The 24,343-nt window shown below is 35.8% G+C and overlaps 1 protein-coding gene across 1 annotated transcript in view; it reads left to right on the plus strand.

Moving 5' to 3' along the window:
- Positions 1–24,343, plus strand: part of GTF2F2 (general transcription factor IIF subunit 2) — a 155,472-nt gene that overhangs the window by 16,712 nt on the left and 114,417 nt on the right. Inside the window, exons 2-4 of the mRNA XM_079137009.1 lie at positions 6,055–6,128; positions 16,903–16,921; positions 18,022–18,166. Of these exons, the coding sequence (XP_078993135.1) occupies positions 6,055–6,128; positions 16,903–16,921; positions 18,022–18,166 (238 nt within the window). The remainder of the gene's footprint in view (positions 1–6,054; positions 6,129–16,902; positions 16,922–18,021; positions 18,167–24,343) is intronic.

Consider the following 24,343-nt stretch of genomic DNA (forward strand, 5'->3'; position numbering starts at 1 on the left):
CTCCAGTCTACCTGGGTCATTTCTCCGCAGCTCCAGGACAAGGGCTTGACTTCTACTGAATTTTACCACCATTACCTGCCAAAACATATATTAGCTTCAATTTTTGCCTGGTCAGGGAGGTAGTCTCTGGTAGTTTGTACTACCTTTTATTGGTCAGTCTGTGCCACCATTGGGTTGCCAACTGGGTAAACCACTATTAAACACCCTGTATCAAATCATGATTAGAAAATTGGATGTTTAAAAATATTTTAGCACAGTTCTGTTTAGCTTTCTGGAAAAAGCATCTGCAGTAATGTACATGATGTACATGATGGGGTAGAGGAGGAGCTAAAACTGGCAAGATTATTAGGGGGGATTTTCTAAGTCATGAATATTTTACTGGGGCTTGGATGGTAAGAGATGCTATACTTTTTTTTTTTTTTTTTTTTTTTTTGAGATTGGAGATGTGAAGGTATTAGGTATTGACAGGAGCCGTATTTTTGGAATGCTGCCCAACTCAGTTTTTATTTCATAACAGATGGGCAAATAGTTGGACATTGGTGACCAAAAGAAAGACATACTAAGGAGAGGTGAAACTGGAATGGGTGATAGAGCAAAAGCCTTGCAGATAATAGAAGAAAAGGGAACTTGAATTTTGTGTGGACCAAGTATATTACAAAGTAAATCTATGAAGTAGATGTCAATTTGTATTTTTTCAGAGGCAAAATGAAGACTTAGGTTAATCATCTCACATGAGCATGGATTAGAGGTTTAAATTTAGGTCTGTTTGACTGCAAAGTTTATGCTACCAATAATGGTGGGGGGAGTCTTTTTACTGGTTACTCTATCTGAAGATTCAAATGTGGGATTCAGATGGGGTGGGGTCTTCATTTATGTTTCATTGATGTTGTCAGCAGCATCTTCAACTTCAAGAAAGCAGGAAAGTAAATGGTGCCTGCCGGAGATTAGGTTCCCTGGTATGCTGATTCTGAGATGGAGTTTAGCATGTAGAGTTTTATTCAGGAGTGTTCTTGGAGTTCACCTTCTGAAAGGAAAGAATTTTATCATCACTGGCAGAGGGTGTGGTGCAGCCTCAGTGAGGGCCAAGGCTGATTCCACAGGGAGCCCTCTAGAGCTGTCCTTAGTTGCTATGAACTGTACCCTGCGCCCACTGATTTTGGAATGTGGTTTGCTCTGAGAGGACGGCTTGACCTTGGGCAAGGGGTTTCTCTTCAGGGAGTGACTTTGTGTGTTTGTGTGTTTATAAGTGATTGGGAATGGAACCCAAGGCCTTGAGCATGCTGGGCAAGCACTCTGCCACTGAGCTACATCCCAGCCCAGGGCAGGCTTTTTTAAAAGTGCCAACAGCAGAGGACTGTCTGCTGGCCATACTCCCAGCAGCTGGAGGAGTAGATCTTCAATGCTAAAGGGAAAATATGGATGTCAAGTTGTAATGTCCACTACAGTGACCCTAAATTGATTTTACTCTAGGAGAAATAGGGCTTCAGTGAGTAGTAGTGAGGAACTATCTATTTGATGAAGCAGAGTTGCCAAAGCAGTTTAGGAGAGTAAGGGCTATACATATCACTTTAAGAGAGGGTAGGTGTAGATGTCCAACATGGGGAACTTTCTCAAGAAGTTTTGCTATAAGGAGGGGCAGAGAAATGGGACCATGGATGAAAAGGATTATAAAGTCTTCCCTTAATAGGTGTGTGAGCAATTAACCTTTCTGTTCCTCAGTTTCCTAGCTTGTAAAATAGAGAAAATAATAGGATTATGTGAGGATTAAATAGTTCGTGTGGATCAGGAGTCCTGGCATGCCCTTAGTTGAGTCTCCTGCTTTGGAGTCTCTGACAGCTACAATCAAAGTGCCAGCCATTGCCATATTCTCACATGAAGTCTTGACTGGAGAAGGATCTTTCCAAGTTCATGTGGCTTTTGGCAGAATTCAGTGCCTCATGGGTTGTTGGGCTGAGGGTCTTAATTCTTAGTTAGCTCTTGGCTAGAGCCTGCTCCTAGTGTTTTTTGCCTTCTGGACCTCTCCAGCAGTGCAGCTTGCATCATCAAGGCATGCAGAGTGAAAAAGAAATGAGAGAAGCAAGACAGAAGCCACAGTCTTAATGTAACCTGATCAGAGATGTGACATCCCATCCTTTGCCATGAGTTTCAGGTCCTGATCACACTTAAGGAAAATGGATTACACAAGTGTATGATATTAGCATAGGGGAATCATTAGGCGCCATTTTAGTTTTCCTGCCACATTTAGTATGTACTCTGTTTGCTGCTTTTATTATTCTGATGGAAATGAAAAGGTAGTATTGAAGGAAAGATGTCCTTGATTACATGACAGGAAGAGAAATGGAGTGGCACAAGTGGAGGGATTAGCCATAGTTCATCTGTTGTTTTAAAATGGGGAAAACAGTAAAAATACCTAACTGTGACTAAGTGGTAGATAGAGCAGTGTTCTTTTGTCTTTCCTTAGTGGAAGAGGAAGTTAGGTCATCAGAGGGAGGGGAAAGGAAGAGGTGTGGTAGTTTTGAGAAGTGAACTTTTGAATCATCTGGAGTAGGGGAGTGAATTGACTAGGGAGATGTGTTTAATTTGCTAGACATCACCCAGGGCTTAATGTCATGTATTTAAAGTGAGACCAGTTAGCAGGATTATGTTTCTTCAGCTGCTTAGGTGCAAATGTTTGAGGAAGATAAGAGTTTAATAAGGATTAAGGTTCTGCCAGGCCACGCAGTGGGGGGAACAGTTAAGGAAATGATTATAATTATAATGACTGGCCATGAAATCTAGGCCCATTAAAGAGGGAAGTGTGGCTTAAGCAGATGGGAAACAGTAAGAATATGTTAGTCAGTGAATTGAAAAGATGGAAGAATTATTGGAATCAAAGTACTGAGAAAAGAACTAAGAAGTTAGGAGATGATCGTCAGATTGGCTGCTTGAAATACAGGTTAAGGAAGGAATATTTGAAATGCAAATTGTGGAAAGCCTTAGAGATCTGGAAATAGGGTTCATTAGAACCATTGCCTAGTAGTATGATAAAGAAAAGACGCCATCTTCTCCCTGATGTCTTTATTAGGGAATATGGCTTGTGATTGGTAGGGTGGACTGCTTCTAGAGAAGGTAGTTTTTCCCTTTGCATCAGAGTAATTAACATGAAGATTCTCTGGAGTTAAAAATCAAAGACAAAGAAGCAAGGATTAACTTGTTAGGTAGTATGTCAAGATTGAGGCCATAAAGTAGTAATTTATGTAGTCGAAGAATTTAAAGATTTTATTTGATGTTGAACAGTTCTTGTACAGATTTTGTATTTAATTGTGAGCATTTGCTTCCTCATCATTTTTGTTTCTCATTTTTTATTAGAATTTTAAGCAAATACATAAAAACATAAAGTTGTACATATTATATAGTACCATATGTTTCAGTACATGTATACATTTGTGAAATCAATTAAACATATTTATCTTCTCAAATATTTATCACTTCTTCCTGGTGAAAACATTCAAAATCCTTTCTTCTTTTTTGAAATGATACAGTACACAATTGATATCTATAGTCACTTCACTCTTCAGATAGCACACTAGAACTTCTGACTCAAAACTGAGAATCAGTACCTTTCCTCATCCTCAGTTGAACTTTCGTCATCCCTCTTCCCTGCCCTTCTCAGTTTCTGGTAACTACTATTCTCTCAATTTCTATGAGATTAACTTTTAAAATATTTCACATGTAAATATCATCATGCAGTCCTTGTTTCTCTTTGTCTGGCTTACTTACCACAATAATCTCCAATTCTATCCATGTTGTCACATTCTTTTTTATGCCTGAGGAGTATTCCATTGTGTGTATGTACCACATTGTCTTTAACTCATCAGTTGATTGGCTCTTAGGTTAATTCCATTTCTGTTGTGAATACTGCTGCAGTAAATATAGGAGTATAGATGTCTCTTTCATGTTCTTCTTTTATTTCTTTTGGATAAATACCCAGGAGTGGGATTGATGGATCATATATATGGTAGTTTTATTTTCAATATTTTGAGAAATTTCTGTATTGTTTTCTGTAATGACTGTACTAATTTACATTCCTGTCAACAGGGTGCAAGGGTTCCTTTTTCACAATATCCTCAAACATTTACCTTTTGTCTTTTTGGTTGTAACCTTTCTTACTAAAGTCAGGTGATATCTCATTGTTTTGATTTGCATTTCCCTGATGTTTAGTGATATTTGAGCATTTTTTCATATATTGGTTGTCCATTTGTACATCTTCTTTAGAGAAATATCTATTTAGCTCTATTACCAAATGTACAATTAGATTTTTTTGTTATTAAGGCTTTTTTTTTTTAGTTTATCTATTCTGGTTGTTAGCCCCTTGCTAGATGTATGGTTTGCAGTTTTCTCTCCTATTCTGCAGACTGTTTCTTCACTTTGTTGATTGTTTTCTTTGCTGCACAGAAATTTTTAGTTTGGCATATTTCTGTTTCCTGTGTTTTCTTCTAATATTACATTATTTTGGACCTTACATATCATTCCATTTCTCTACACATGGGTACCCAGTTTTCCTAGCACCACCTGTTGCTTCTTTTACTAATCAGTATCTACTTATCTTGACATTGTAATGGCACCTGGATTTTCCTTATAGGGACTATTCCCTGTTTCCAGTCTTTATGATTCTAATGTTGTTGACTACCCCTCTCCAAAGATACTATGAATTCTGGCTGGCCTGTGAAAATATCCCCAAGGATGGGCACGTGAAGTAAGTGCCACAAGAGACTTTGGGAAGGAGACTTTTGCTCTTTCAGTACTGCTTCAGCCTGTCCAAGAATTGAGTCAACATGGGGTGGAGGAGAAAAGAGATAAGAGATGGTGAAAGAGTTCTCATGGCAATATTTGAGCCCTTAATCAAACGACCTTAAATCTACCTCTGGAATTTTTATTTGCCTTAGATCAATAAATATTCTTTAAGTAGGTTTTCTGTCACCCATGATCAAAGGAGACCTAATGGGTGGATACAGTTACCATAAGGATTTTGCCAGATCCTTTAAGCTTGTTTGAGTAGTGTGCAGTGAAGCTGACATGTTAAGATGTAGAATCTTCAAAGCTCTTTTTCCCTTAGATCTTTTACATATTCTTCTTATTGTTGGTGTCCTTAGGAAAGGCAGTGTGGGGCAGTAAGAGAACATCAGATCAAACTAGAGTCAAGCCTTGTGTATGACAGCTAACTATATTGTTTCAACCCTCTTAGACTCAGTTTTCTTATCTGTAGAATGAGGAGAATGATGGTGATTTTGCAGTGTGATTAGAAGGATTAAATAGGATAGTGGATATGAAATGGCTAGCATGATCTTGAACACTGTTGACTCCCTTCTTCTTTCCTCTTTTCCCAACCTTTAGCATATTGTTTGACACACAGTAGTAATTCAGTAAGTGTTAGAGTGAAGAATATATACATAACTGAACAAATATCTTCTTACCCTTCTGTTTCTGAATTTTTACTGTATTCAAGATACTGCAATTTATTTAATTAATAGGTTCTTTTTTTCTTTCCCTTTTTAAAAGATCTTTTAAAAATGAAATCTTGCTAGACAGATTCTTTTTTTTTCTTCCCAGCTTTGGCATCTGCCTCTGGCTCAATTATGTGTTCATGTTCATGTTATCATTCCAAAATTATTGTGAGAAATAATGACGCTAACAGTCATTGACTACTTGCTTTGTATAAGGCATTGTGCTTTAAACTTTATATATAGTATCTTATTTATTCCTCATAATAAGATAACCTTAAAGATATGTACTGATTTCAGAGTCTAAAGTACTTCTTAAAAGATACAAGGAAAGGTACATAATAGAGATTCAGCATTTTATTCTATTTTCCTTTATAAATTACAGTCCTTCTAATTGCATGAATGCAATCATAGACACAATATAATGTATTGGTTAAGAATGTAGATCCTAGAGCTAGGCTTCCTGGGTTTGAATCCTGGATCTATCATTTACTAATTATTTATCTCTGGTTAAGTTATATAATACTGGGGTACCTCATACTCACCATCTGTAAAATGTTTTATTTCATTTTAGGTTCCTAAATATTTGTCACAGCAATGGGCTAAAGCCCCTGGAAGAGGTGAAGTAGGGAAACTGCGGATTGCCAAGTAAGTTATTTACATATTATTGACATTTTAAAAAGTTGTTTTTTAAAAAATTTTACAAATGTAATGTGATTACATCTCTTGGTCACTTAGAGAATTTACTTGGAAGATGGAAAGTAATGAGCACATCAAGTCTTGTCAAAAGAGATGGTTAGGTACCTTGTAAAGAAAAATGCTTGTCTATGTGTGTGCAGTCTTCAGCGACAGGCATGTGAATATAGAGTACAATTTGTTGGCAAAACATAAGGCCAGTGAAACAGCAGAGTGTGTGGTTCCCCCACCCCTCTATCCTTTGTATTTTGTGTGGAATGTGTACCTGGGTTAGGTGTAACTGGATGCCCCAAAGAAGGCTTTTCAGTAAAAGGACTTTGCCACTATGCTACCATAATTGTTTCTAGGACTTTGGAAGAAAGTAGGGAACATCTAGTAAATAGTGTAACAGAGAAGCCCCCAAAACTGAGTTGATGTCAACCTAATGTCAACATCATTTTCCTTTCTTTCTATCCATTCATTTTGAATCAAAACTCTAGTCAGCTTCCCGTGCCTACTACACTATTGAAATAGCTCTTACCTGTTAACAGGATCCTCCCCTTTATCATTTAGCTTTTGCTTTATAACAGACAACACCAAAGTTTGGTGACTTATTATAAAAATCATCTTATTTGTCCTTAATTCTATGGATTGGTTCTGGTTGGGCTGACCTGGCTGACTTTCTTGACTAGGATGACGTCTGTAGTGTCTGTTGGCCATGCTAGCTGGGGTGATGAGCATTTGTTTCATCTCCAGCATATTCATGCTGATAACGGCAAAAGAATTCCTAATATCCAAAAAGAGGGGAAGCCCCAGTGTACAAGCACTTTGCAAACTTGATCTTGTGTCTGTTTGCTGGAGTTCTATTGGCAAAGCAACTCACATATCTAATTTCAAACTCAAGGGTGGGGCAATGGATTCCTATGTCAAAGAATTTGTTACTTCCAAGAATTTGTGTTATTTTTTTTTTTTTTTTTGAATGCCATATCCACATTCCTAAGTCTTAGAGTCAAATAATAGCCTTCTTAATTGACCTTCCACAGAATTTAATATGACTGATCATGTCTTTCCTGGAATACTTTTTTTTAACTTCACGCCTGAGACAATACTTTCTTGCCCTCTTCCTTAGTCTCTGTTTTTTTTTTTTTTTTTTTTAAATATTTTTCGGTGTAGAGGAATACCATACTTTGATTTATTTATTTATTTGGAGCTTAGGATCGAACCCTGGGCCTCACATGTGCTAGGCAAGCACTCTACCACTGAGCTATCCAATCTTAGCCCTTCGTCTCTGTTGTTAACCCCTTCTTAGGTCACTCTTTTAATTTGTATAACCCTGAGTTCTGTTAGTTCTTTTCTTCTCTTTTCACTTGCTTTCTAGGTGTTCTTATCTGGTTTCATTGCTTTAAGTAGCTCAAGTTTTGCCCTGTGCATGAATTCCACACTCCTAATTGTGACAGCTTCCTCAGTGTTCCTTTTCCCATGTCTCAGATGCATCTCAAACTTAGTAATTGCAATGGGAGACTGAGACAGGAGGATTCCAAGTTCAAGATCAGTGTCAGCAACTTATTGAGGTCTGGGGATGTAACTCACTGGTAAAATGCCCCTTGCTTTAATCCCCAGTACCAAAAACAAAACGAAACAGTAATTGTACTACTTCTGTTCCATCTCTTTGATACAATCTTCCTCTAGATACCTCCATGACTGGCTCTCATACTTTTTTTAGGTCTCTGGTCAAATAACAACTCATCAAAACCTTTTCTGACCACCCTATACACAATACCACCTTGTACTTTCAACTTTCCTTACCTTCTTTTCTTACCACTGTTCTTTCTTGTAGTTGATGGTTTATTCACTGTGCCAGTCTGGCATACTGTATATTTGTTTGTGTATTGTTCATCTCTCCTGCTAGAGTATAAGTCAGATTTTTTTGGTCCTGATTGTTACTATGTCTCCAGTATTCAGAACAGTGCTTAATATAGTATGTATTTGGTAAGTTTTTATTGAATCAGTAATTGAAAACTACACAGTTAACAGTGGAAACAGGCTTGAAATTCTGATTGGTAAGATAACTCCATCTGGGTCTGGTTTATGCTAGGTATGCACTTTTCCCCCAGTAAGCCTCAGTCATACGATTACTGAAAAAGGAAAAACAATGTATACTTTTAATTGAAATCTGTAATGATTAACTTCTAGAATTAAATTCTGGAAGTGGAATTCTTTGTAATGCAGATAATTGCCTACTTTTCTGTTAAAGACTTCAGAATTTTTATGTTAGGTTTACAGAATTGGGAACTACCACCAAAATCTCAGAAACATATGTCACTAAAGAAAGGCAGACTAAGGGAGAAAGGCCTTAGCCACTTAACTCCATGGTGTTATGTCCTGACTTCACTAGAGCTCAAGACCTGGCTACTGGGTGGTTGTTTGGCTTTGGGGCTTGTCTCCAAGCCTTTCCCACCCATAGGAGTGTGTTTATAAGACAAGTGAAATAACTTAAGGTTGGTTTAAATGCTTTGAGTTGATTAAACTCAGATGTTTGTAATCCTGTAAACCTCTGTATAAATAAAATACTTGTTTGAGAAATGTAAAATCTTTCTTTTAATGTGGAAAGGGAAGACTCATGGGAAACAGAGTAAAAGGAACCAAAGTTCATGGAAAGCCATGCAAGCCCCAAATATTATTTAGATCACTAACGTAAGATCTTAAAGATTGTCACATGCTAAACAAGCAATGAGTATGCCGCAATTTTTCTTTATTAATCCTGGCTTAGTAGAAAATTTCAAGCTCTTTTTCTCCCTCAGTATAAGGTAGATGGTTTAAATAATTGTATTTATTACACAATACCTGGAATAGTACCAGTTATGTGTTTCCTTGTACAATTACCATTGGGTCCCCTGTTCTTTCTCTAGAGTGTACTGATTTTCTGGTTTTGTAAATTATATGGTTATCCAAAATATTAACAGTCTATGTGTGTGTGAGTGTGATGTGTTTGTGTGTTTTCTTCCATCCATTACCAGGCCAGTTTGCCAGTTTTATGTGGTAGCATTATTGATTCCTGTAGGAGTCCAACCAGAGTCCCATAGAAATTTTGTTTGTGTGTGTTTTATGGCATAAAGTAATACATATTTTAATTTTTAAAAAATTACCTTTGTACAAAATAAAGGAAAACTCATCTGTTTTCCCCATTCACACTCCTTAGAAGTGGTAACAGTTTGGTATGTAATCTTCCAGATTACATACAGATTATTTTGGATGCTTAGCATATGGACAGAGTTTTAAAACATCTTTATTTATTCCACTGATCACAGCTAAGTGTTTCTCAAACTCCTTTAAGCACCATTTTGCTAACTTTAGAACAGCACAGAACTTGGATTTTTTTCTTTTTGTCATTGACTCATGTTTAGTTCTAAGACTTTGGTTTATTCTGTTTTGATATTTATGTCTTCCCTTGGGTCTTTAGTCAATACCTCTGCTACTTGTTATTCCCATTTTAGTTTCTGAATTCTTTTGAATATAAAATCCTCAGTTAAAGTGGTTTGAAATCCCCATATTTATGTCACTTTAATCAATCACAGTTGAAAAAAGTATGTTCACCAGAATTTCTTTTTTTTAAATTTATTTTTATTGTACACAAATGGGATACATCTTGTTTCTCTGTTTATACATGAAGTAGAGGCATACCATTTGTGTAATCATACATTTACCTAGGGTAATAGTTTTTGGTTCATCCACCAGAATTTCTTAAAAGGAAATTGTTTGATTTAGGAATTTCTATACCAGTGTAGGGGACAGAAAAGGAGCAGATGGTGAAAATGTATGTGTGTATGTTTTATATGTAGGCAAAAGAACCAGCCATCTAATATGGCATATAATCAGTCTTGGCTTGTGGAAGCTCTAGACTATTTTAATGATGAGAACAGATACATAGTGAATAGCACCCTAATATTGCTACGGAAATACTTGCAAACAGCTTATTCCTTGGTAGGTCTCCTGACTGTATTCTCCAGGCTGCCTTGTTTACATTCCTGTTTTACTTAGTTTTGGTTACTGTTGGTGAATTACAAGATTTGCTATTAAACAAGTGTAGGATGGGTGAAGGAATGGCTTAGCAGTGTATGTGACTAGGTTATGAGAATTTTAGTTGATTTCAAGCATAATGAATCATCAAATTTATGTGGTTGTAAGCAGAAGGCTCCATTAATAGATGTTTGTTGTTTAGAATGAAGTGGGATGATAGTCCCACTCTCTGCTGGTTCGCTCACAGTGCAAACATTATGTTTAGTTTTTCGTACAGCTCTTAAAGAGAGACATGGCCAAATAAGTTCATTTAGTGGACTGAAACTAGGAATGATGAGAAAACTATTCTAATCAGTGATTTATGAGAAATGCGGAGCATTTGAAGGTATTAGGGCTGCTAAGCGAAGATTTAGGGCAAACCAAGGAAACTGTCTTCACATATTTTTAAGATTAGAAGATGTGTAATCAATTATTGATTCTCGAGATGAAAACTAACCAGTTTATGGTGTTACCCGTGGTTAAAAAAAAAGTGATTTGGGATAAAAAGTGAAATCAGCTGAAGTTTTTGAAAGGCACTGTGGCATACCGGCTAGGAATATGGAACAGGCAATCAGGCCTGAGGTTTAGTCCTCATCACCGTGTCACTGATTAGCTGTGTGTTTTGGATAAGTTGACTACCCTCTCTCTTTCTTCATCTGTTAAAAGAAGAAAGTATTACTACCTTGTAGATTCAGTGTATGTACAGTATTAGTCAATAGTGTTCACCTTCTGTCATACCACACATCTTCACAGTCCAGATAACAGACATTGCCTGTGTCTAATGTGGTGTAACTCTGGGCACCCCCTGCCACCAACTCTCCCAAAGGTAAACAGCAGCATGCTGTGCAGTGTAGTCCAGAAGCTGGGAAGACCTGCATGGAGTGGTTTATTCCAGCAGAGAGAGGGCTGCAGGCTAGAGAGGCTGGGAGAAGCAGAGGCAAGGGAAGAATGGGAATGCAGTTGGGAATGTTTCTCTTCCCAAATTTGGTTCTAACTTAACACCTGAAAAAAAAGAGAGTTCAGTTATGAATAGGATGAGTAACAGCCAATTTTAACAGTTGGTAACATTTGGGCCATTTGTATAAAGCAATCTATATGATGTTCCTAAACTGTTGTACTTGGATTGTTTTTATACCTTTGGACATTTTGACATGTACCACGTTTTAATTAGCTTATAGTTTTGCTTTAGCTCTTTAATTTTAAAGCCAACTTTCTTTCTTTATCATCATCTTGCCTCAGAATACTTCAGTTTTCTGGGCTGGGTTTGTGGCTCAGTGGTAGTGTTTGCCTAGCATGTATGAGGCACTGGGTTTGATCCTCAGCACCACGTAAAAATAAATAAAGGTCCATCAACAAATAAAAAAATTTTTTTGAATACTTCAGTTTTCTAAATGTTTGATTCATATTATATTTTATTGACAATCATGACTCATACCTATACAAATAAGACTTTTTCTAGAGAATCTTAATTTCTAGCGTTATATCTAAATATACTTATTATTCCATGCCATGTAGAAGCCTACCAATAATAGAACAAAAGTCAATGAGATATCTTTTTATTGTTAAATTGAACAAATTTAAAAGTGTTATAAATCGGTACAAACTTTTTAAAAAGGCAGTCTGAAAACACGAGTATATGTATATATACACATAATATATACAACACACATGCACATATACAATATTGCTGCTCAAAACAGAATGTTAATCCTGTTGTTTTCTCTGACAGCTCACATCTCAAGCATTTTGTTTAGTTCTTTGTGCTGCCATTCTAGAGGGAGACATAAACATACCCGGCAGAGTAGGGCAAGGGTATTGAGAAGGCTAGAAAAATTAAAAATAAAATGTTCATGCTTATGACCAAGTAATCCCATTGATTGCTAGGAATTTATTCCATGGAAGCAGTAATTTAGTAATGCAAAGAATGATAAAGTGATGTTAATTGCCACATTGTTTGTTGTAGAGAAAATTAGTGACATCCTTATGTTCTTTAGTAAGGGATTATTTAAATAAATGGCACAGTAGACTTCGGTCAAGGTTTTCCAGTTATTTTAGTATTTTTTTTAACAAAAAGATCCAGTGTAGAATCAGGTTGCCTTCTGTTGCCTTGTGTTTTTAGTTTGCTGTACACAATTTAGAACATTCTGAAGTTTTTCCTTGACTTTTTAATCTATAGATGTCAACACTATTGTCATTTACAAGGCAGTTATTTTACAAAATTTCAGCTGGTCTGGTGTTTCTTCATGATTAGATTTGAGTTATGTGTCCTTGGCAGAATTATAACAAAGGTGAAACTGGGTTCCTGTATTCTAGCAGAGTTTGCATGGTTTCATTTTTACTTGTTACTGATGTTAACTTTGATTGTCCTATGGTGTCTTCTGAGCTGCTTTACTGTAAATTTATTTTTTCCATCTTTGTAATTACTGAATGTTCTGTGAGGCCGTACTATAAATATTATAAAATTTTCAGTTTATTTGTTTTAGTATGAACTCATGGATTCTGATTTTATTCAGTGGCTCACAGTTTGCAATTTCATTTATTCTGGTGTTCAGATTGTTCAAAATTTAGCTAGTGGGAACTCCTTCTGTATGACTTCCATGTCCTTTTATTTCTATTTTTCATCCAATTTTATTTTTTTAAAATGGTATTGGGGATTGAACCCAGAGTCTTGCACCTGCTAGTCAAGCTTTCCACCTCAACTATATCCCCAGCCTTTCTTATTCTTTATTTTAAGATAGGGGTCTTGTCAGGTTGCCCAAGCTGGTCTTGAACTTGAGATCTTCCTGCCTTATAGTATAAGTCTTAGGACCTTTCAGCATGTCCTCATCATTTTTTGAACACTTCTTACTTTTTGACATAGATGTTTTAGGTTCGTCTTTTACATTTCTGCCTGATCCCTGGATCAGCCATTTCCATAAGGAGCCTCAGTTCCTTTTTGAGGAGAATGGTACTTAGAAACCAATATCTGGATATCCCAAGTGTTCATTGTGCTCCCAGGCCCACAGAGTTAATACCAGCTCCCCCATCTGCTGTATATCTGTATATCTACATACATTGAAAATCATGACTTCATACCACTATCTGGTTCCTTTTTTTCTCTTTTCTTGTTTGTCCCTCCTTTCTAAAAGTGAAAACCCTGGTTCTAGTTATCCTACATGTATTTACTTTCTATTCTTATTTGTTCAGTCCCTGCCCATCTCACCCCATGTGTTGAATGCCCTCATCCTGCTTGGGTTGTAGCTCTCCCATCTGGTTCCCACCTTTGCTGCCCCCAACACTCGGTCATGCTTCCATTCCATTTCCTACATAGGGATGCCTTCTTAGCCTGCTAGGGGTCCAGCAGCTTGCTTCAGGTTGTCCTCCCATGAATGCCCTCACTTGCTAGGCTCTGAAACACTTTTTACCGAGCTATTCCTTTATGGAGAGAACCCTCCTTCTCCACCTGGCTCTGATTCCTTGCCTCAGGCTGTTCCCTCAATCCTGGGACATACTCTTTACCCTGCTTGGACTATGACTATTTTCTACCCAACCCTCTCTGCAGATACTTGCTTGATTTCACCTAATGGTTTTTTAGCTAAATTGTTGAGGAAGCAGAGGTATGAATGAGAATTAAAACAAAACAAACAATAAAAAGTCCTCAAGCAGAGTTGAAAACTTGATGTTGTGTGGTTGGTTTTCTTTTGTTTTTGTGGTACTGGGGTGGAAACCCCAGACCTCACACACCTATTAGGCAAGCTCTCTACTACTGAGCTACATTCCCAACCTTCATTGGTTTTCATAACTGAGAAAGGATGATGCTTTATTATCAGTGATAACAAAAACTCATGACCCCATTGGTGTTAGATCCAAGAAGTACTTAAAAGTATGGGAGAAAAGAAAGACATGATTGTTAACAATTTTTATAAAGCAAGAGGTATGAGACTGAAGTCTAAAGAAGCAGCTGTGGAGTGTTGACAAATGAACTAAGAGTAGCGAAGGGGGAATTCATAGTATTAAGAAAAACTCAGAGAAGGATGGGCCAGATGTTTACCTCATTAATTTCTGATCGTACTGCTGTGTTGTACAATAGTTGATGTTTGTCCTTTTGACCATAGGCCATCATCCACTGGGTATATTATATTTGTAATGTAGAACAACAAAAGATGGTGTGTAATTTTGTACATTCATGCATGAAAGCAAGGGAATATGTGTCTTCCTTTTCAAATAAGTTTTAAGTCGTTAAGGATTAATTTTTTTCCCTAGAAAATTAACTCATCCAGAGCTCATCAATCTCTTTATCAATCCAGCTAAGATGCTGTTATAATTACATATGTGAAGATAAGTTATCCTCCCCTCCTGTGTTCCCTGTTTGCATGTGGGTGATTTTCTAGTTATCCAGATTAGAAATGTCAACATGATCTTTAATTCATCCTTTTTCCTTTACTGCCCACTTCCAGTCATTTCCTCTTCTGTCAGTTCTATAAGCTGTTCTAAACTCTTAATGACTCACTGTGAACTTTCTTGTATTCCATAACTACCTGGTTCAAGCGTTCATTCTATTTTACGTAGGTTTTTGTGTCCATACAATTCAGTGAACATTATGAGAGTGCCTTCTGCAACTTTGCCTTTGCTTTGTCCATAGCACTTCTGTTTTAAAGGCAACTATATTAAATGCCTCTAGAAGCCAAGTTCAGGAGTGACAGGGAAGAGACTGTGATAGATTTAGTGCCTTCCTCAAACACATGTCTAGGGAATTATTGTCAAGTTGAATTGGGGGAGAGTTGTAAAATCTTATAGTTTATAAGAGAAGCTGGGAATTCACTTTTATGTGAAATCTTAATATGTTCTCGCCTCTTTTCTAAATACTTTCTCAACTAAGAGAAGATGAACACTGCATTTTAATATGCAATGAAAGACTGAGGAAGCCTATAGTAAATAAATCTGTATACGAAATTCAACTGCTTAGTCTGTTCTAAAAGACTCTGCTGCTTGATCCCAGTCTTCCATTCTGGTACCAGAAAGAATGTGCTAGATATTTTGTCATTTCTGATGGTTACTTGGGGGCTATTCCTGTAGTATGGAATGCTCCTATTGTGTTGACCTCACCCCACACTCAAATTCATCTTTTCTTGGCTTTCTAGTCTGCATTTCCTTGACGATGTGTTTTACTTCTACCTTGACGTTTTATCTTTTTGACAGGATATGAAATGCCTTGTTTATAGTTGTTTATGGATTGCACTATTTTTATTAGACTGGAACTTCCCTGAGGACAAGGTCCTGTAGTCATATTATACCAGGCTTCTGTAACAATGCCTAGAGGATTGTATAGTAGACTTGTAATAACAGAATGGAAGGTTGAGCAACTGAATAAAGGCAGATTTGAACTAATCTGAGTAGAAACTGGTCTTCATATCTCTAGTCACCTTTAGTCCCTCCTACACGTTTTCCAGTGAAAGTTTTCTGGAGTATCTTTGTCCTTTATTCATTTGTTTGAACAGTGTCTGTAGATCTCCATTGCCTAAAGAATAAAGTTCGTGCTTTGTACTCTGATATTTAAGATCTTCCATGTTTAACTTCGGTTTTAGTTCATCTCTCACTTTGCCTGTTGATTTTTCTTTGTGTGTGTGTGTGTGTGTGTTGGAGATTGAACCCAGTCCCTCATGAATGGTACACACACTCTGTTCCACTGAGCTGTACACCCAGACCCACCATTCCTTATATTGCCTCTTTTCTAGCCAAATCTGATTACTTACTTGTGATCAGACCCTTATGTGACTTGGCTGAGCTATTCACTTCTGAGATAGTATTTCCTCATCTCTACCTATTGCAGTCTTACTTGGTTGTTTGAAGGATCAGCTCAGATCTGCCTCTTTGTTAAGCCATCCCTTAAGTCTTAAAATGAAAGAAATTGTATTCTCCTATCTGATCCTGGCACACACAGCATGGCTTTCTTAAGGGAACATTAAAATTTATGTCTTCTGCTGGCAGGGGAAGAGACCTTATACTTAGTACTTTGCATGTAGTAAGTAAGTACATATTTTTTAAAAAGTTAGGTTATTTATATAGGACACACATTAATCCATATTTGTAAAAAATTTTAAAAGTGTAATTCATATTTGTGTGATATTGTAGAAGGATGTCTACCTGTACCAAGATGTTAACAGTGAAATCATGGCTATTTCAAAATATTTTTTAGTTTGTTTGCAGTAAAAAGTGGTTATATAATGGGCATATATTATTTTTATAATGGAGAAAATGTCTCATAATTTTAAAATATGGTTAAACTTAATATTATTGATCATTAAGATTTTAGGTAAATGAAACCTTTTCAGGTGGACAAAATAAATAGTAAAATTTGATGAAATTCTGTTTAGATCAGGTATTAAATATACATTTACATGCTGAAGGCTAAAAATGTTCAGAAATAAAGATAAGAATCATAGGAGCTTTATTTGGACAGAATGTTATTAGGACATGTAGTGTTAAGTGACACAAGTTCTTAATATCTAGAATAATCATGTAGCATCAATGTGACTTTGTTTTTTCCTATAGATTATAAATAGTTGGAGGAAGTCAAGGGTAAACATTAGTCTTTATAAATGTAATATTTTACATAAATATGAAGTAGCATTATTTCTTTTAGTTCTTAATTCACATTTGAAAACAATATGAAATCAGAATAATTTTAAATATTTCCTTTCCTCTCTTTTAGGAATCAAGGAAGGACTGAGGTAAGATTAATTATATTAAAAAAATTTTAAAGCATGAGAGTATTTTATCTTCATTAGTAAAGAGAAGGTGTTAGTCTTGTGAAAAACTCCATCAAATGAGTGCTAGTGGTCAGGAACATGTAAAGTTAGAAATAATATCATGCGAATTAATGGACTTTTCTAGTTGTTTGTTGTCATCATTTTTCTTTTTTGACTTAAATATCCCCTTTCTCAGTACTGCGAAACTGAATATGACTAAGTAATGGTGTAGCATTACTTCAGTGTGGCAAAGACTTTTGATTTGGATTTTTGAGGGCTTTTTTTGACCCATTTGGTTTAGTTCATGATGTACAGTACCTGTCATATAGAAGATATTTAATATTTATTTCATGATTCTCCTATGTGGTTGGGGGACTGTTTATAAGTCTCTTTACTGAAAAATTTGATGTTCTTTTATGGGGATCTGGCATATAATAAAAATCATTTGGAAAGTATACCTACTGTCTTTTAATTCTAAACCCTGTTATTGCGTTACCCTTGTAAACATTTAGTTGTTTTGTTAGAATATTCAAAAATAAAGCAGTATCATGTACTCATGCAGGGATCATTCAGATTGAAAAAAGAATATAACCACTATTGATGAGACTGTTTAAGCTTTTCAGAGTAAATAGCTCACATTTGCCCCCTTTCAGGTACCATTGATTTCTTAGTATTCTTGAAATACTCATTCAGCAAATACTGTTTTCCTCTTTGTGCCAGGCACTTTGCTAGTTCTTAAGGATATAAAGGTAGTAAGACATATAATCAGACCTCAGAGATCTTAGGAAAAAGTAATTTCATTCCTATTTTGAAAAAGGTTCTCAATCACAGACCAGAGAATATTTAAAAACTGTCTTTCTTTGAAGTGATAGATGAGCCCCATCATTCTGACACCCGGGAATAGATTCTCTTTTTATGACTAAGTATTAGAGATTTTTTTGATGAAGTTTAAAAAAATGTTTAATAAAATGACTAGAAAAAGACATTTTTTAAAAAATCTTTGATTTATAATCAAAATTTTTGTAAAGGTACTTTGAATATAAATGTCTATTGTAATAAGCTCCGGTTAATGTGTCTATTAGGTGTCATTTACTTTGAATGAGGATCTTGCAAATATTCATGATATTGGCGGAAAACCAGCTTCAGTCAGTGCTCCTCGAGAACATCCATTTGTCTTGCAAAGTGTTGGAGGACAGACATTAACAGTATTTACTGAGAGCTCATCAGGTGAGTGGGAATGGAATTATGTAATGTGATTCCTCTACAAGTGATACAGATTTTCTGTCGCAGCACACACTCCTGATTGCTTTTTTAAGGCCATTACTGATGCTGTTCCACCTGTCATTCTGTCACCTCTGTTTCTCATATCATGCTGTTTTTTTGTTCTGTATTTTCTTGTAATTAATGAAATTTTGGCTATTATTTGAGAAGGTTTTAATTTCCATTTGTGTATGAACATATAACACAAAGCAGATGGAAGAATGTGGTGCATCAAGCTGCCTTCTAAGATGTTGAAGAGATAATGTTCTGAATTTGCCAAGATAGGGTCATCCTTGCTTGTTTTGCTAAATTTACATTCATCAAGTATAAGTTGTACTTTAAAAATGTTGGTTAATATAAAGGAATATTTTAGTCTGAATTTTGCACTTATATGCTTTGTATACTAAGAAGGTCTTTTTATTGCATAAGATCAACTTTTAATTGTTGGTGCCTTCCAAGAAGTTCTGTGTATAGTTTTAAATTGTGTGTGACAGCAGTGGGGTATTTTAAAAGTTGACTCAACCCTGAACATTTGTTTCAGTTGTGAATTAAATAGAGGGAATTTTTTGTTGTGTGTGTTATTAATTTTTTAATTCTTCAGTAAATTCAGAACATTACTACTGAAATAGCATTTCACCTCAGTTTAATGGAACTGATTTTCTCCTACCCTAATTCAAAGTTATTGGTTATGTAAAAGGAAAAAAAAAATTCTGATTTTTGTATCTCAAGTATTGCAAAGAAAGCTGAAAGCTGTAAGAAATTATAGTATGCATTGTTTTACAAAAGGATATCCTCAAAAGTTTTTGTGTTACCAGTAACTGTAGAAACTGATCGAAAAAATTAGTCCTTTTCTTTTTAATTTTTCTTTGATACTGAATCTAACAATATGGTCATGTGGTCAAAGAAGGATTGGTTTCACCAAAAAATGTTAAAATAACTATCTTCAACACATATTTTATACTGGGAAAAGTCGAACCATTCAACAACTATGTATTGTATGCTACGTTGTTCAGGGCATAGTATAGTACCTCCAAGGGAGTTTGAAATTTGTCTTTTGATTGATGGGATTTAATGAGATTTGTTGAACCTGTGAGGTTCTCTACTTTTGTGATTGTCCCTGGTGTAGAAGAGGCATGGGCCAAGATGGTAGTGAGGAGACTAAGGCTTGATAAAAGTTTGAGATAGGGAAACTGAAACTTCTTGTGTAGAAAAAGAAAAAGGCAGCAGAAAAGGGTCAGTTTTTTTATGTCTTATTAAGTTTCTAATTTTTAAAAAATTAATTATTTTTCTATTGTAAACAATGGGATATGTGTTGTTTCTGTTTGTACGTGGAGTAACAGCATACCATTTGTGTAATCATACATTTACATAGGGTAATGATGTTTGATTCATTCTGTTTTTTCCTCCCCCCACCCCTCTTTTCCCTCTTTACAGTCCCTCCTTCCTCCATTCTTGCACCCCTCCCACCCCCCATTATGTGTCATCATCTGCTTATCAGCGAGATCATTCGTCCTTTGGTTTTTTGAGATTGGCTTATCTCACTTAGCATGATATTCTCCAGTTTCATCCATTTGCCTGCAAATGCCATAATTTTAGCATTCTTTATGGCTGAGTAATATTCCATTGTATATATATACCACAGTTTCTTTATCCATTCATCAATTGACGGGCATCTAGGTTGGTTCCATAGTCTGGCTATTGTGAATTGAGCAGCTATGAACATTGATGTGGCTGTATCTCTGTAGTATGCTGATTTCAAGTCCCTTGGGTATAGGTCGAGGAGTGAGATAGCTGGGTCAAATGGTGGTTCCATTCCAAGTTTTCTAAGGAATCTCCATACTGCTTTCCAGAGCGGCTGCACTAATTTGCAGCCCCACTAGCAATGTATGAGTGTACCTTTTTCCCCATATCCTCTCCAACACCTATTGTTGCTTGTATTCTTGATAATCGCCATTCTAATTGGGGTGAGATCTCAGTGTAGTTTTGATTTGCATTTCTCTTATTTTAAGTGACTAATTTTTCCAAAGCATGATTTATTTTTGGTGCTTATACAAAAGATGATTTAGAGAACTAGCATGTATTGGACTGGGGCAGTGGCTCAGTGGTAGAGTGCTTGCCTAGCATGTGTGAGGTCCTGGGTTTAATCCTTAGAATTGCATACAAAAATAAGCAAATAAAATAAAGGCATGCTGTCCATCTATAACTACAAAAAAAATTTTTTTTAAAACTTACATGTATTATACTCAAAATTAATCTTCAGTTTTAATATTTTAAATTCTTTAGTGTTGTACTCATTTTAAACATTTTGTGTTCTCATTTCTGGTTAAAGTGTACTCCTAAGTGAATATGACTTTATAAGGATTATTTTGGCAGATTATGGAAAATGATCAAGATTGTCATTCTGGAGTTTGGACAGTATGTTCTTGCTTGGTAGAACTGAAGAATTATTTTGTAGAATAGAGACTTTGTAGATTAGAATTCTTTGCTACTTCATTAATTATTTGCATTTTCATGTCATTGTTCCTTGATTCTGTACCTTTCTGTGTTTTTATTTCTTCATTTGTGAAATGAGGATAGTAACTGTTTATACTTACATTAAATATGAGTATATTTAAAATACTTAGAACAATGCTCAGTACATAATGAATGCTCAGTGAATATTAGCTGTTACTAATATTGATATTACCTTTTATTTTAACACTTCAAAGTTATCTTTTTAAGACATATGCAGATGTTTTGATTCCCATGTAGGTATATATCATTTGATAAAATTCAGTGGGTAGGAATTTTTATATTCAAGTTAATCAATTGCCTGGATGACTGAGAAAAAGCTGTTAAAGTTGTTAATAGTTTATTTCTTCTCTGTGGAGTCTCACATATTTGCTCTCTAGTAATTAAAGCAGCAGTTCCTAGGATCTCTAGAAAGTCATAAATAGACTGCAGGGGTTCTGCAACTGCATGGCATGTTTAAAATACAAGATGTATGTTGTATGTATATATCCTTTTCTATAGGACAGGACCATAGCTTTCAGGGAAGCCTCAGAGTGGTCTGTGATGCAGAAAACTGTAGAGCTTCAACTTAAACAGTGCTTTGATTGGTCATGAACCTGGCAAAGTGTAAATGACTAAGCCATTTTTGAGTAAGCAGTTTATTTTACATTGAAATATAAATGAAGTAAAGTTGTTTTGAATATTTTTACGTTTTCCCTCAAGCATAGAATTGTACTGCTTATTATAAACTTTGATTTTCTAGGCTCTTTTATTTTTTTTTCAATAGCTTGCAGGCCTAGAATTTTGTAAGAAAAAAAACCTCATTTGAGTTGAGTATGTTTAGTGCTTTAATAACTTTATTCCTTCTATTAATGTAATTTTACTGGTTTTTAAAAGACCTCCTTTGAGTCCATTTTTCTAATGGTTTAATGTTCCATATTTGAGGATCTTTTGGAGAGGGTGGAAATATGGGACTGGTACTGTGTATTAGAATGCTTTCCCTTTAATTAAAGCAATCTGCATGTCATTAACATTTTATGAATCAAAATTAATTTGTTTCTAATTGAGTATTGCTATCTGAGAGAATATGTTTTATTTTTATGGGCTCTTTCGAGTTAGTTCTATCTCTGTGCTTCTCTGAGAAATCCAAAAGATCTATTTCTCTATTAAATATTTCATGGGGATCTCTATTATCTATTGCCTGTGTCTCTGTAGAAACGCCTCGTGTGTTTCTGCTTTATTTTCCCACTCGCCTTCAATACTCAGTTTCGTATTTATATCTGCTATTTATTGGTAACTATATACATAATTCTTGTTTTTTTCTGTATAGAGAGGAAAAACTTGTGTGATTTGCCTGAAAGAACTGAGAAAGTCTTTAAAAGTAGAGATATTTGGGCTGGACCTTGGAGTATGTGAATAAATGTTCATGGATAGGAGGAAAGAAAGCAAAGATAAAATTTATTTTTCTAGCTTTTAAGCGTCCTATCCTTCATTTTGCCTTTTCCTGCTTGTCACATTCTGTCATATCTATTTAAAACAAATTATATAGTGCTACTCAGAATAAAGGAAAAAAGCTCAGTCATGGACATTATAGTCTAGTCTGGAGATGAAAAAATTTTGAACTGGTGCAATGGAAGTAGAAAATTGCTTGTTCGAGGGATAACAGGCAATTTCCACAGCTTTTGGCAGTGAACTGGCTTTGGGAGACTTTGAAGAATGAGAGATTTAGAATGGTTTCCAGTCTCTTTTGGCGTGTGCATCTTTGATGGATGGTGAGACCTTACCAGTATTCAGGAACTGCTGGAAGAACTGGGCAGGGTAAAAACTGATACAGAAAGGCATTGACTTTTTTTGCTCTCAGTTTTAATTGTCTTTGCTCCCTTTGTAGCAGTTCATTAATTCAAAATATTGATATTTCTACCTGCTTTTTGGGCACTCTTTTATGCGTGGGGTACTCTAATGAGCAGACTCTCAGTCTTCACTGGCCTTTTATTAGTAGCGGAGACAGAATCAATACACATAATTATATCACAGGCTAGAAGGTGAAATGGTCTCTGGTAATGAATTGGCAGATCAGGGGTACTAGATGAGGGTGAGGATCACTGTTTTTAATAGTATGGTCAGGGTGGGGGTCTCATTAGGAATATGGAATTTGAACAGTCTTGAAGGAGGCAGAAGGGTTAGCTATGTGAAGTTAGTTAGCCTGCTAGGAGTTTTCAAGACACAGAGGGACTGGAAATGACAAATGCCCTAGCATGGGAGCAAGCCCAGCAAGTTCAAGGAGTAGCAAGGGGTCATTGTGGGTGGAGTGAATGAACAAGGGGGAAGAATAGGAGGGAGAGAGGGGAATGAGGGTGGCAGATCAGGAAGGAATTTGTAAACCATTGTAAGGATTTGAGTTTTACTCTTAGTGAAATGGGGAGCCTTAAGAATATTTTAAGCAAAATAGTGATATGATCTGATTACGTTTAAAAGGTTCACTCTTATTCTTTATATAGATGTGTATGGTGGTAAGATTTGTAATTACTCAATTTTCCCCTTATTAAATTTCGTGAGCAGGGTGTAGGCCTCATGCCTATCTCCATTGCACCTAGTGCAGGGTTGAGCACATAGTGGATGGGTTATAATCATTTATTTCCTCCTAAGAATAACTAGTGTTCCAGGGTGTTTTTAGAATGGTTCATAAGTGAGATAACTTGTTAGTGACACGCAATTATAGCTTTCTTGAAGGTAGCAATGTTGTCTCTAAGACTCTTCAGGTTCACAATTGAATCTAAAACTCTTTTGTTCCCCGCTTTATTTTTGCTCATTATATTTTTGTTCTGGCATGGATACATTTTTTTTGGTTTCTCTTTGCTAATCTGATTAGTTCAGCACTGTGTTCAGTGACATGTGGTTAACTGTTCTACACAGTATTATAAGACAAAGAAGCAACTGAGATAATTGGTAGCAGGTTGCCTTGTTTACTTTAAAGCTTTACTTTGATAACATATGCCAGACACATACATCTTAAAATGCATTAATTTGTCTTTATAGAAAAATATATAACTATGGAAATGTTCTTGAAGTTGTTGAATTAGTGGTCATTTGAGAACTGAACTGATATTGAAGAATTTATAATCTGTCTTATTATGGTACTGTCCTATAAAAATAGTAAATGAAGCATAAATAAAGGTAGTATTTTGTTTTTTAAGTTGAATTTTTTTTTTTTGGCAGGAGGGAGGTGCTAAGGATTGAACCCAGAGGTGCTTTACCACTGAGTTATATCTCCAGCCCTTTCTACATTTTTAAATTTTGAGACAAGGTCATGCTAAGTTGCTTAGGGACTTGCTAAGTTGCCAAGACTAGCCTTATTTTTGAGATCCTCCTGTTTCAGCCTTCTGAGTTGCTGGAATTACAGACATGCACCACCATGTCCTACTTTAAGTTGAATCTTTAAGTGGTTATGGAAAACAATTTGGTGCATTTCTCCCATTTGCTGGGAATAACTATCAGTTATATGATTTTAAGAGATTTGAATTAACTTTGTATGTATGTGTGTGCTTGTTAGTGTTTAAGGTACAGTTATTTCTTTCTCAAAGTGTTATCACTGATTTTAAACATTAATGAAACTATATTCCTTAAATTGTCACTGAATGCATATTACTAATTGCC

Source organism: Sciurus vulgaris, assembly GCF_902686455.1.
Source record: "Sciurus vulgaris genome assembly, chromosome: 4".
NCBI classification, from domain to species: Eukaryota; Metazoa; Chordata; class Mammalia; order Rodentia; family Sciuridae; genus Sciurus; species Sciurus vulgaris.